The sequence below is a fragment of the Cariama cristata genome, unplaced genomic scaffold (assembly GCF_000690535.1).
Source record: "Cariama cristata isolate BGI_N322 unplaced genomic scaffold, ASM69053v1 scaffold21929, whole genome shotgun sequence".
NCBI lineage: Eukaryota > Metazoa > Chordata > Aves > Cariamiformes > Cariamidae > Cariama > Cariama cristata.
Genome location: NW_009637713.1, coordinates 5,101 through 19,873, shown reverse-complemented (window position 1 = coordinate 19,873; position 14,773 = coordinate 5,101). Strand labels below are relative to the sequence as shown.

The following is a 14,773-nucleotide window of genomic DNA, read 5'->3' as shown; positions in this document are numbered from 1 at the left end:
ACAAATAATCATCATGTTCTGCAAGTATTTTTCAGAGGCGTTTCCTCTACAACTTGTTATGCGTGATTATCAGCTCGCACACGTGAAACAGCAGCCAGCCAGTAAATTAAGAAGGGAAAGGAACAGGCCACAGTCCAAAGTAGTTCTGCTAGGCTGGATCTTCCTGTTACGTTCAGGTAAAAGAAAAGACAAGGGAGAGAAAACAAATCCTTGATCTGTAACATTAAGCGTTCTTGAAGTAACCATCAGTGACAACAGAAGAGCCTTAAGCTGTAGGAATGGTATCAAGTGCCACCGCGCTTATCTTTCTAGAGAGAAAAGTCTGGAATTAGCAGATAAGAGGCTAAGGACAGAAGCAGATTTGTCTTACTTGTTTCCAGCAGGATTTGTAGTAAGCAGGCTCGTTACAGTGGGCAAGCGAGCGAGAAGCCATCCGTTCTCCCAGAACCTGCTCCTGTCAAGTCAGAAACTGCACCAGGGGCATGGTCCTGTTAGCATAAATAAAACCAGCAGCAGCCAATGTACCCAGCAACCCGGTTCATCACGGAGTCTGTCAACTGCCAGTCTTTACTCAGCGGCGTACAACTATGCACGCCAGCTACTGTTTGTTCGGAAGCTGAGACACACATGCCCACACAGCTGCATAAATTACTTAACATTCACTGCCAGGATACCAAGACTCTGGAACAGCAACAGCAGAAATACACATTTCAGTATCCTATTTCTACAAGTTCAAACAGTACTAAGTTTAAATAACACTTACAAACAGGGAAAAAACCTCACCCATCTCTTGTTTTTAAACTGTAAGCAGTACATGACGCGGCTCATCCCTAAACCGCAGCTCACACGCTCAGGTTTAAAGGACAAAAATGCAGCTTTTACCAGAAGACAGAGGGGGAAAGAACCAATATGCTAAATTAATCTGAACTTCTCTATAAACAAACACAGGCTGTCACTGTAAAGGAGCAGGTGAAGCATCTCTGTTTCCTAAGCAGTTATGTTTAAGGCACTGTTATTGACCTGTGAAAGAAGCTGTCATTTTTATTACCAGTTAACTACATTAAAATGTTAATATGCAAGTCATGAGGTAAATATACAGCACTGGAAGACGTACGGCATCTAGGCCTGAAGAGCCATGGGATTTAATTTACCTTTACAAATGAGATTCAACAGATAGATTCACTGCAGCAGGAAGATAGATAATGACCTCTTACATCAAGAAAACATCAAATACTCCAGGTTAGTTTACCTGTATGGAAGAACTTTTAACACTCCAAAATAAATTAATGTTTTCATCGTCCCCACAACTCATCCGATCGAATGTGAACTTTTTGGAGACTGGGAATCACACGAAGGAAAGTTTTACTCCTGTGCAAGAGGGCATGCCGATGGCAAAGAATACGTAGGGATATACACTAATATTCACAGTTGACTTCAGGCCGGAGTTGCGTGTTGCTGATAACAGCAATCGAGATCACCAAATGCCTTTGACATGTTCCAATACAGCTGAAGTCTAAACTGAAGACTGGCACGCTCAAAACCAAATCACACCACGCGTCTTCACTGAAACGGTCACATTCTGTCCTGCAAAGAGTCGATGAGTTCTCGCCCTGTATCCCGGCACTGACAAGACTATTTAAATAAGCACTGAAAGGCCAAGTTTCATATTAAGGGTAAGACAGGTCCATTTTCAAGACAAGAAATGGCAAATCAAGTTTGTAAAGTATTTAATAGAGCAGTTTCCCAGCAGACTCCTGACCAGAATCATAACCAGACTTCTAAAAAGTATATATATTTTTAGATCTGAAAATTTGTCTTTATTTTTTACAAAATGGATTCCAGGAAATTTAAAAGGCAATATCATAGAGGACTTGGGTGCAGAAATCAGGTGTAGTCATTCAAAGCATTCAAGTAGGAATATGGTAATATAAATATTTGAAAAGCATCTTTTATCATAAATGTTCAAAACAAAATGTGTAACTCATTCCAAACTAAAAATTGAGCTTTATAGCACGTATTTCCCTGAACAGAAAAAAAAATAAGTAACTTTCGAAATATTTCTAAAGGCCTGAAAGCTTTTTCCTTGGTTAGTTACATTAGAAGACTTGCCTTTGATTAAATTCCTTCCTTTCCAAATACGGAAAGTTATTACATCAGTCCACTGTTAAAACAGACAATATGTTGCAAATTAATTCTGGTATAGTATGTTCCAACAAAGCCTAGAGTATAAAGGTGCTGAGGTGGCTTTGCGTTTAGTAGTCATCTCCTCTGCTGACAACCTCCTTGCACGTTGGGCGTAACAGTATAGTATGCTCAAACTGTGCTGTGTACGAGCCTTTAATGTCGCATAAGGGAGGATACGGATCCACTATACCCAAGTCGCACAGGTTCTTCAATGCCATTAGGTATTTGCTCTCTCCCAGGCGATCTAGCCATCTGCGGCAGAAGGCAAGAGTACCAAAGTTTTCATTGATAACATTTAGCAAGTGTTTTGCTCTTGGAAGCCTGAAAGAAAAAAAGAACACTACGTCTGAGAAGAAAGAGGTATTGCCAGCAAGCGTTCGCTACAGAAATAAACCACACCAATTAAGAAAAGGGTCAGGTTTCAAGGTATTTTAAGACTGCCCAGTCTTGGGGTGTCTTTCTACATCTGTCAGGTGTTCTGTTCACAAAAGAAAATGCATTTTCCTCCTGCAAAAAGATACCCATGAAAACAAATCCAAACGCAGCCAAATGCCCTGGCTATCCATTTCAGATAGGGGAGATTAGATTGTGAACACATCTGCATCTAACTACGCAAGCAAAACTAAACACAGTGAGAGGAATCATTCTCTTAAATAATAAAAGGACGACTCATTTTATAAAGAACAACAGAAATCTTCCTGATCCAAAGTGGTTAATAATCTGAACTAATTTAGGCATAAGCTTGGTGGTTTGAAACACTGAAGTTTTACTTCTGAAGTCAAATACTCAGTAAGGTGTTTATTCACACAGTATATAAGCATAAAAATTAGAGATTTATAGATCTGCTAAGAAACAAACTTATTTCCAAACATAAGCAGTTCCTTTCCAACACTTAGGCTAATTCCCCCCCTCGCCTTTTTCATATTACTAGATAGAAAAGCATGTCTGCCTGCTAGGTTTCTAACCCTAATAGCCTTCACTTCAGAAAATACGTTGCACGTATTTTGCCAAAAGGCAATCCCAGCGAAAACTGAAAATTAATAATCTATTTCATTTTATAGCAATACACTGAAACAAGAACTGAAACCCCACAAAATATCCATACAAACAAGACAGATGAGATGAAAAGCTTGATATATGTTGGGAACAACACTAAGACGAAGATTCTGGCACACAACCATAATACAGTTGTTGATAAAAAATCTATAAATTTAATATATAGACTAATATACAAACATAATCTATGTATTATTAATTATAAAAAAATAGCAATGATAGGAAGATTGTTAAAAAACAATCTAGATCTCTGAAGACATAATAATGTATTTTCTCCATTTCCAGATTCTATGGAATAATTCCATACTGTTCCAGATTTACAACCAGAGCATATTTCAAAACGGGAACATTGCTAACACCACCCTTTGACTCCTCTGACACCCTTAATAATTAGTGATTAATTAGTGATTAGTGCTTGTATCAAATTTGAACCCTAAGAGGGTGGTAGCTCTAGCACAATATACCAGCAAAATATACAATATACCAACAAAAAAACCCCCCAAACCAGAAATCCAACCTTATCGGCACATGTCCAACATCAAAGTTCTTCATATAATGAGAACACTCCATATCATCATGAACAACACCTTTTCCTGTGCTACCGAAGGTTTCTATAGCATATACTTCACCTTCCTAAGGAGAGAGAGAAAAAGGGAACGTGTTGCAGTATGAAAATAAGTGACACCAGGCCATTCTGATAGAATGAACTCAGTCTAAGAACTTCTGAATACAAGTAATTAAATGTGAATAGATTCAATCGCCAATCAATGTAGAGAAAAACTCAATACGGAGATTTCACACAGTAAAGTTACAGACATCTCCAAATCATCAGCTATTTTATGTTAATACCATTTTATTTGTTTCAAGCCATAAACATCAGCACGTTTCTAGTCACAATTTCTCAAAGTCATTGCAGTTAAAACATCGTCAAAGCATACATCTAACATAGCTAAGAAACTACATTCTCCTGCAAAACAATTGCTAACTGGAAGTAATTCTCCTTTGCTATTCAGGTAGAAGTCCTAGGAAATGTACAGTTTAGACACAGCAAATATTGATCAACAAAAAATGTTGATTACAGAGACTTACTGCACTGAAGAACTTTCTGCCCAATTTCTGCCAGAATTTTCTGGTAACAGCTGCTAGTATAAACCCTTAACCTGCTCATTTCCACTCCACAAGATGAATTTCTTCAAGAAATGAAGGTGATCTATATCTGCAAGGGCATTATCAAAATTCTAGCCAAGAACATACTGAAATGCCATTATATAAACTCATTTCTGCCAAGTGCATTCACATATCCTTAATAGTAGGACTGTGAAAGGGACTTAACAAGATAGGGCATCAAACGTTAACGGGCAGTGGGAGCTGGATTTTTCAGTTTATTAAGCTACTTTGAAAAGTCACAACCCCAAAAAAAGAAACCATATGAAAAGCAGTAACACAGGCTTCGAATTCAAGTCAAAAACTCTTAAAGATGCCCCTGAATATTCAACTGATTTCATTTAAAAACACCCCAAAACACAAAACCACAAAAACCCACACACAATGCCAGAAAAAAATCCACTTTACACCCACTTTTTCAGAATAAGGATGGTCAAAGGCTGTATCTCTCTCGGTCACAAAAAACTCACTGGATTGCAGTTTGATACTGTAATTAGCACAGTACAGCACGCACTTGGCTATGCTCCACATTCTTCATTGGCAAAACTCACTGTCGTTAATGATGTAGGATTGTGTCCTAAGTAACCTTCAAGAAATTAAAAAAGTGTCTTCTCCCCAGTGTCTGGATATTCAATTAAAACAATCTCAAAGCTCTGAAATCTTTAAGTAAGATTTGCTTAAAGAACACTTAAATTTTATACTAGTAATAGAGTGATGATGGATGATATATGGGTGATACACAAGACCTGATCATTCACCAAGCTAAAATAAGAAGGGCACGCAAGCTTTTTCCACCTTCTTCTTCCAATATTCTTTAATCCCTCTGCACGTTGCTATAGATAAGATGATAGGTAAAACTTTGTCTTCTTGCTCACATCATTAACACGGTGATCACCAATTATGATACAAGTTTGGGTGATCAGAGAGCCTACCACAAAAGACAATCCTGTCCAGACCACACCTGGCTCTATCCAGCTCTTCCAAGTCTTATTTACCCTGATAGGCTTACTAGGGATCAGTGCTGATCAGTGAGCAGGCTTAGAATGAAATTAAAAGCTTCTTATCTCATTACCAATCTTTTAAATAAGCCTTCTTATCTTGTTAGAACACAAGCTTACATCAAAACGGGGGCCAAATCTCAGGTTACCTACTTTAATACTGACTTTTTGATGAGTAGTTTGCCACATCACGTACAGCAATTTCTCTTCCGCTGCTCCAAAATGCTGTTTAAACATCATCTTTCATCTAGCCTCTGACATTAACTAGAAATATGCTTAATTATTTTGGATCTGCAATGAAAAACTGCACTGGAAGCTTTTCAAGAAAGATATCATATCTAACTGTATGTGCAAAAAGTCATCCAAAGCTATAACACTACAGAAATATTTCTAAAGAATTACCTGAGCACAAGAAGATTGTTATTTTGTCTTTTTAATTACAGAGTGAACAAACCAGGAAAGTGTGAGTGACTGGCAAGTCCAAAACACCTTTCAGGAAAACTCTGGTCCCTCAAGTTCACCCCAAAATGTGAATTCCTGTCCTTTTCCCTGCTCCAAAGTACAACATTCCAACACTGCATTTAAGTAGCATATACACATTGAGAAATAAATATGCAAGAGTTTCCATAAAAATCACTAAGGCCATTCAGATTTCAAGGGGGTTTTGTTGGTGGTGGTGGGTTTGTTTGGTTTGGGTTTTATTTTTAAATAGCAGGGTTCCAAGGCTTCACTTTCAGAAAGGGCTAGATACCAGAACGCTCCAGGGCTAAACGGAGAAGCCACTGAGATGGAACAAGGGTGATCACTCCCTTACAGGAACCCTACAAAGTACAGCAGTTTTTCCTCTGCTGCTTTTATCCACCAGGATCACAAATACTACACATGGGGACTGCACAGGAAACGTTATTCTTGCAGTGACAGCCGGGGAAACGTAGCAAAAAGAGTGAAGAACTCCATTTACCTCCATTCTTGTGGCTTCTCCTCCTTTCACAATGGGCACCGTTTTTCCGGCATGTATCCTGTATGGCCCAATCGAGTGTCCATTCAAATTGCGAATTGGTTTCACTTTTGAACAAAACATTAATATTACAGGCAATTTCCTAACATGTTAAACCCTTTAAAGCAATTTGATTTGTTAGCCCATACTGCAAGTACAATAGTGACTTAGCATAGCACAGAGGAACTAAACACAAAGCTATCCACACGTCTTGCAAAAACACCAGCCAAGACACAAGTTAGTTTTGTATGCTGTATCAAAACTTCATTATTAAAGACTAGCAACTCCAACAGTAAGAAAAGTTTATATTAACAATACCAAACAGCAGATATCAAATCATTTGTACATTTTGAAACAGTTGTTTAGCCTTCGTCTTTCCTGTTAAACATACAATACTTGGAAGGATAAGCCCAGAACATTCCACCAGAGGAATGGCAAGCCAGCCAGAAACATACATTTATGCAAGTCATTCATACCATTCTTCTAGTACAAAGCTCTTTTCAATATGATACAAATAAATCAGTATTTGTACAAATACATACACTAAGAGCAACTATCCTTACATAAAGGAAAGAACTTACCTTGGTATGTTTTGCCATCAATTTCAACCTCATAAGACTCCATAACTTCTTGTATGGCCTCCCCCACATCACAGAGACGTACATCTATTCCTGCACACTGTAAATAAAGGGCAAATATAAATGGAAAAATAAGTGCAAAGTTTTACAGTAAAAGACTTGGTAAAGGACTTACATAATGATCATACCTTTATTCCAGTATTTGTGGCATCCTTTACAGCTTGTAATAGTCTGTCATATTTTGGATTGAATGTGACTGTAAAAGCACAGTCAATAATACGACCTGAAATCAGCAGAAGTTAATTAGCTTCACAGTCTTTGCACTGAAGAATATTCTCAAAGTTTTAATTCATAAATGAAAACTAACCACTAATATGCGTCCCAAAATCTATTTTGCAAATATCATCGTACTGCAGGACTGTTGGATCTCCAGCGTTGGGAGTGTAGTGGGCGGCACAATTATTCAGAGAGCACCCAGTAGGAAATGCAAGACCTGCATTTAAACCATTTTCCTTTATCAGCTTACGTGAGCAGTCTTCTAGTTTTTCACTAAAAGGCAGATGGGAGGGAGAAGGAAAAAAACCAACATAACAGCAGTCATTAATATTTCTTATGATGACTTCAAATAAATCAATGCAAGAACAAAACCTCAGAAAAATATTCAAGCAAATGTTTTAATTTAAATAAATAAACTACTTGTATGCTGAATCAGAGGAGACCTTAGGCTGGAAAACGTTAAGTACAACGTAACAATCTTCAGTTCTTGGTGTTGCTGCTTCTACCCTTTCTTGGGCAAAATTGAGTACCTCACTAGTGTTTTTACTCTAAATTTAAAACACCCATCTTTTACAAGCTACATTTAGCCCATTCCTCCTAAGCAGCAGAGGTTATACAACTAAAGTTTAGACAAATCAAATAAATTTTTTCAATTACTGGGATTTAAAAGGAAAAAAAATTCTAATTAAAGAAGGATAATTATATTTTTTTAATTTAAGCGATAACTGTGATAAAATAAAGCCTTATGAGCCTAGTATTTGTTCTTGGTTTTCATCTACTCTCAAGCTGTTAGCTAGTGGAAAGCTACAGATACATCTCCACCAGTGCATACCCCTATAGCAGCAGTGAATCATGTCAACTGCAGCTCACACCAGTGCACCATACTCTGATTTTATTTAAGCAAGCTATTCACTTAGAGTCATCTGGGGGAAAAAAAAAAAAAAGCACTTATTTTAATAGGCAAGTCCCCATAGCCTGAGGTACTTTAGGAAGAAAAGTCACGTTTTGAGAAAATTATCGCTTATAGCTGTAACAGTCAAACTGTATTAATCCAATATGACAGATTTGTTTCAGACAGACTAGTGATTATTAAGGCAGCTGTCTTTCCTCCACTTTCCCTGATGGTACATTATTTCTTTCCGTTATCCGTGCACGGTTACCTTGCGGATCAGCTCTGATTAGCTTTCTTACTATCCTACTCTTGTCAGCACAATCCTCAGTCATACCAGGCTGAAAGCACCTGATTTTGGAAGCTAAACTGTCCTGGATCAGTGCAGTACTTGGACAGTAGGCATTCACTCTAGGTAAAGTGAAGGACAAAAAAAAGGAATAGTTGGAAGAGTCAAGAGTCCAGGCTAATTATTTCTTTAAACTTTACCTTAATCAAACTCATGTTTATCTTAAGAAATAACTGAGCAAATGGATTATCAACTGAGAACAACAAAAAGAAACGCTGTTTTCTCCGGAAACATCAGTCAGTGAGGACTAAATATAGACAAAAAGCTTCCTGCCCTGGACTACTGTTTTTACACCTCTTTGCCCACTCCCAGCCTCAGACTGCACCTGCACTGCTCGTCCACACAGCATTTCACTGACAATTCTGGCAAAAGCCAGGGTATTTACTACCACTATTGCTGCTTCTCTCAGCACTGCTTGCAGAAGTGATGTGCAAAAGCAGCCAGGACACAGAACATTAAAATCAAACGTGTTCAAAATAAGTGAGCATAACTGAAGGCTTAGTTTGAAATTCAGTACGATCCCAGGCCCTGTAAAGCTGCATAAGCTAAGAATATGTTGTAAGAGGAAACTTAAAGGAAATAATTGGGGATACTGGTTGTGTACTTCAAACAGATATCCCCCCAACACTCGTGACACAGTCAAGTAAGAACACAAAATTGAGACTAAATCCCTCCCTCTCTGGAGAAAGAAGAAAAATCTACAGCAGATGTCTTTGAGAAGATCTGTGTCCTCACCAGATTTCTATCATTGTCATTCCAGGTTTTATCCAGCTCATAACGTATTTCCTCACTTGTCTGTGTGCCTCTGCAGCCTCCCGAAAATCATTCCAGATTTCTTCACTGGCTTGGTCTAGTGCTTTCTTTTCTTCACTAGTTGTTCTCCAAGCAGCAGTTCGCCTTCAAGATAAATAAAGCATGTCACAAAAGTTACTGTAATCACAGCAGTCATTACAACTTCTGTCTAAAGCCTGCTAAGTGCTTATTAACCAGTCAGGTCTACGTTCCCCTGTGCAACAGAAAAGATTCTGATCTATAAAATTTTCAGAATAAAGGAAGCCTATAAAACTCTACCAGCACCACAGACTGGCACCTGTGAAAGACAGTAACATTGCAGCAAAAAAATAATCATGTGTACATAGAAATTAAACTCAATTAGACCATGAGCCATATTATTATCTTTATATTTTCAAAAGCCTTACCCCGCAATCCTCCCAAAAGCCCAGAGGAGCAGGGTGCTTAAAGGATGCATAACACTTTTCAAAAAGACAGAACAAGCGTATAATACTCGCATCGATGCCTGCAATTTTACCTTGAGTTTAGCAGGACAAATCACTGTAACATGCTCTCCTTATGCAAAAAGTTTGGATTTTGCACAATCTTACTCATTCAGACTGTACAGAGAAGAATCTCAGCACTGTAGCATAGCTACTTGGCCCAGAAACTGTTACTGACACAGAGAATATAAGCTCCTTCAAAATTTAAGAGCTTGCAGTTCCAATAATAATTTCACCGACCCCCAGGATATTTAGGTACTAACAGCTAACACAGCGCATAGTAACTATGACATATGCCAAGAAGTTACTTTCTAAATTTGCTGGACAGTGAATTAATATTTGTGCCAAGAGAATAACACTCATTGTGGCTCTTTGGTAGGTTCATAGAATAAAATACAATAACAACTTTCAACACAAGACTAAATATAAGATTAGTTTTGAGTATTTTTTTTTTAACTATGCAAAAAAACATACAACTAAGGTTCCAAGGCGGGCAGGGAGAATATTAAAAAAAAAAAGGAAAAAAAAAGGAAAAAAAAAAAGAAGAAAAGTAATTTAAGCACTCCAGCAACTGTCAGAACTTAACAAAGAGTCTACTCTTCTGACTACAAGGCAGAAATAGAGGTGGAGCCCTGTAATGACACAAAACCCAAAAAGCGCTAGCGATAACTCAAAGAACTCCGTACATGCAACGCAGGACAAATACTACTAGAAGCAATACATAGCTGCACATCCTGGTAGGTGCGTCAGAAAAGAAAAGGGATGATGGACAAGATGGACCAAAGATGTTGAACTACACCCAAGTTTCTGAATTTAGAAACTGACTTTTACCTTTATGTAAGTGAACTGATTCTAAGCAAACAACTGAATATGCAGAGTTAAATGATTACTTTTTCAGATCCAAAGGTGTGGCTACTCACCTGTTTCACAGACACGTAACTTGGCTCCACTCTTAAGAGTTTCCTTCACAGCCAAAACCAGGTACGAGTAAGCCAAGAGACTATACCCTGCAATTTTGCTGCATTTTCAACTACATATTCATACAGTGTTAAGAGGCCTGCAATCCTAAAGCAGAGTTGAAAAGATAAAGCAGCATAACAGGCTACTCCATAAAATTTTTCTCAGAGGATCCAAATATTTTGAGACCCTTTTGCTTGTTTCCCTTGAACTTCCTGCTCCTTTTCAGATACAGTAACAACAACGCAAAGGAGAAATCCCATGCTTACTTTTCCGAGCAGTTTTCTTGCTCCAATAGCAAGCATCACACATGCAGCTCTTAGAATTTGCTCTAATACTGGTAAGTTCCACAAAAAAAAAAAAAAAAAAAAAGCAACAGGCTGCCACACCTGAGCCCCCTTACTGCACTTGGAAATTGGGCTACTGCCAGCACAGTAGTCATGGCACAAGAAGATGGAAAAGGTGTTCTGCAGAAAACCAGTGGGGAGAGAGACTCGAGGATCCTTTCAGACTGCTCTGCATTCCAGCAGGGAACAAGTAGCTCTGGTAGCAAGAGCTGCTGACAGAGTCTGGGCAGCTGCTCTGCCATCACTCATGGACTGAAATGCAAACTCCAGCAAACTGGCAGGGAGCCGTCCTCACTCCGTCCTACTGTATTTCAGCATACAGTCACTCCAGGCAAGGCAACCAGGGGACAAATACCCTCTACATTTGACCCAAAGTGTTTTGCTACAGCACTGCTGCCTGGGAGCTCAGGAAAGGAGATAAGAAATCCTGCTTGGGCCTAAGCACTTAGACATATGGATCAGATAAAGGTCTCACACCAAACATCAAGTCCTCCGACAGGTACATGAGCTTTTCCGAGGGCAGTTTCCTCATGTGCTGGCTACCACATGTCCACTTAAGAAGTTCACCTCTTGCTCGAAGCCATTTTTTCACTCCAGTTCACAGCCCCGGATTTTCACTAGTACAAATCTTTTTAGGATTGGGCTGCAAACTAGATTTTAGATAAGAATTCCAGAAAATAATTCCCCCAGATTATCTGAACCAGGATAACAGCACAGGGGCAGAAACAAGAATTCCTTAATCCCACGTTAATAAAACCAGTGTGTTGTGACATACTGCTTATAGCTTTTCTGCCCTGCCTGTCACATCATTTCAAATTCAGGTGTCTTCAACAAAAAACACAAGCCTTCAAACAAAACTAAATACTCGAGATATAAAAATATCAAAGCTGTTAGTCTGCTGTCTATATAAGAATTGATTCTCTGCTATTTTTTCCCCCGAAAACTAAACGATACCCACTTCTAGTTCAACTTCCCACATAAAATACACAATTCTAGGTTGATGAGAGGTAACTTTAGAAAGCACGTGACATCAAGAGTTAAGAACAGAAGTGCAACTCTCTAAAAAAAAAAAAATAAAAAAAATAAAAGACAAAACCCTACTGACCTCAGCATGAATAAGAGAGGCAGCACAAAACCACCTCACCAATACATAAAATGAAATGATTATTATTCAGAATAGGAAATATCTTGGCATTCATGTCAGCTACTAATTTAAGTAGCTGCTTATATTAGGAAATGCTACAGTAGCATCATAAGATTTAAATGTTTAAATTAGGAACAAAACTAAGCATATATTTGGTTAAGCAAATGATATAAAGAAACTATTTCAGGTACCTCAGAAGAGTATATTCTTCTTCCACTCGTGGTACAGAAAAGATACCCCACTTCAATCCTGCCAGAAAAGGTGGTTTGTGTTTCGGGTTTTTTTTTTGTTGTGTGTGGTTTTGTTTTGTTTGTTTGTTTTTTTAAACTTTTCAAATGAATACTAGCAAACCCAGACTAAAAAATTTAATCTTCAATAGCTGGATACGTAACAGAGGTGTAAAAATAGTGTGTTACTTGTTAATAAACTATGAACACACTTAAGATGTTAATAATCTAATTTCCTGAATTGCTTAAATCATGTGTGTCCTGAACGTGGCATATACATATACAGACAAATACTTAACTCTTAAGCATGAAAGAATCACTCCCAGATCAGCCTGTCAGGGCTACCCTGTGAAAGTCCTTCATTAGCATGCTAATGTTGTGCATACAAACAAGGCAGTCATTTGTAAATAAATATAAGCACACCTTGTGATCAAATTGAAGTCATTAAAAGAAGAAAAGGCTTCCTCAAAATTAAATTTTGATCACATAAAATTAAACCATATTATCTGTGAATATCTGAGCACAACTTCTAGGATGTACTAGACAACTATGTTGCTTACACTCGGAGAAACAGGCATTGACTTTAAACAACGAATAAATGTTTCAAAGTACTTTTGTCTTCTTCAGAATTGAATTAATTGAAAACTAAACAGTGCTTTCAGAAATATAAATATTTATCTACTTCCCCTCTCCCTTTGGTTTAAACTATTTTTTCAGAGTTTTGATTAAAACTTTCCTGGGAAGATTTCAGTAATAATTGGTCTTCGCATTCAGTTTTTCATGCAATTCAAGCTAATTCCACACCATGCTCCCCTGTGCCCCACCTCCGCCCCAAGTAAAACAAGACCTCGTAGGAAAAAATCATGAAACTCAGTAACTCAGTCAAGCTGATATATCCCAGTTCCTAACAAAGCATAAGGAAACAGTAGTACCCTATGAACACATAAGGATGCAGATCTCTATTCCAGTAAACCACTAGCAGCTGTTGCTTGTTTAGTAAAATTGCACATTATTCCCACATCACAATGAATTATAAAAACCAAATCGGGTTATAATAACTATATATTCATACAAACAAAGAGAAGCAAAGCACAGAATATACCACTTAGGTTTTTAAACTAAACTGTCTCATATTGTGAGATCAACATGTCTCCACCAAAAAATAAATAAAAATAACAAGAAGTTGACATCTAGATGTCCCCAGAACTGCTGCATAACAGTGTCTCATCTCCCTAAATTTTAAACCTTCGCTCAGAGCTAATTCAGACTATAGTTTTATTACAAACTGTCTACTGAAATCCTGTTGGTCCCCTGGGCCTCATTGCAACTCTGCTCATACAGGCTACACCTTCACTAAGAGTAGGGAAATTTTTTTTCTGAAGACTTCTAGTCATTAAGTTCTTAGATGATCCAGTTAAAAAAAAAAAAAGGAGAAAGGAAAAAAAGCACATTACAACTCACTTTTTCCATTTAGTTGTACATTAACAGTTTTGCAATTCAGCACAGCCAGATGACAGCATTTATTTTTTAAGCTTAAAACACTCACCCATCTTGTGTTGGTGGGTATTCACATTCTTCTCCCTTTGGGAATATGTTGCTGGGAAATAGATCACATATTGGAATAGAAGGTGGATCTGTCTGGACCTTAGCTGTTGAGTATAATATAAGAAAGTTTTGCATATGGTGCACTGGAAATACTAAGTATCTTATTTCAACCATAAAAGTTAAACGGTATAACTTCAGTAAGATCTCCTTACTAGAATCTGGGCTTCTACCAAAAAAAAAAAATCTCATCACAATGCCCTCATCTGATTTTATTTGGCCAATGCTCAAGGTGGCATTCAGGGATACCAGAAAGAAGAAAACTCAGCCAGATTTAGCCTACAAACCCAAACTGCCCCCCAAAATTTGTTTCAACTGACAAGGACAGCACTTACACATGCTTATACCAAATATTCATGCAGTCTACCTTTGTTTTTGTGCTTGATACCTACGTCCTTTCTTCTTTTTCTTCTTCTTCTTCTTTTTCCCTGTTGCTCCATCTCCTTCACCCTCTCCATCTACAAGAAAGAAAGTGCTCAGGTGAACATAAAGTAACATTAAAGAACCAAAGAATTTTGAATGAGACACAAAACCATCTAGACTATTTGGAAACACTTCTTCCATGGCAGAATTTAATGGATTAAAAGGAGACAGCTAGAAGCTGCCACCAAGCCATTAGCATTTTCAGTCCCCATACCAAACATAGATCTAAGAAAATATTTTCTGAAGTTGATGACTCAAACTTCTCACCAAACAGAGAGAGGGGGGGGGAAAGAAAAAACAAAAAAACC

At 37.9% G+C, this 14,773-nt stretch overlaps 1 protein-coding gene across 1 annotated transcript in view; it reads right to left on the bottom strand.

Moving 5' to 3' along the window:
* Positions 1-1,710: 1,710 nt before the first annotated feature.
* Positions 1,711-14,773, bottom strand: part of METAP2 (methionyl aminopeptidase 2) — a gene marked incomplete at its 5' end in the record, with an annotated part of 17,571 nt that continues 4,508 nt past the window's right edge. The window contains 9 exons of the mRNA XM_009708457.1: positions 1,711-2,505; positions 3,758-3,873; positions 6,364-6,467; positions 6,981-7,077; positions 7,166-7,260; positions 7,345-7,526; positions 9,227-9,388; positions 13,987-14,089; positions 14,435-14,500. Coding sequence (XP_009706759.1) covers positions 2,253-2,505; positions 3,758-3,873; positions 6,364-6,467; positions 6,981-7,077; positions 7,166-7,260; positions 7,345-7,526; positions 9,227-9,388; positions 13,987-14,089; positions 14,435-14,500 — 1,178 coding nt within the window. The remainder of the gene's footprint in view (positions 2,506-3,757; positions 3,874-6,363; positions 6,468-6,980; positions 7,078-7,165; positions 7,261-7,344; positions 7,527-9,226; positions 9,389-13,986; positions 14,090-14,434; positions 14,501-14,773) is intronic.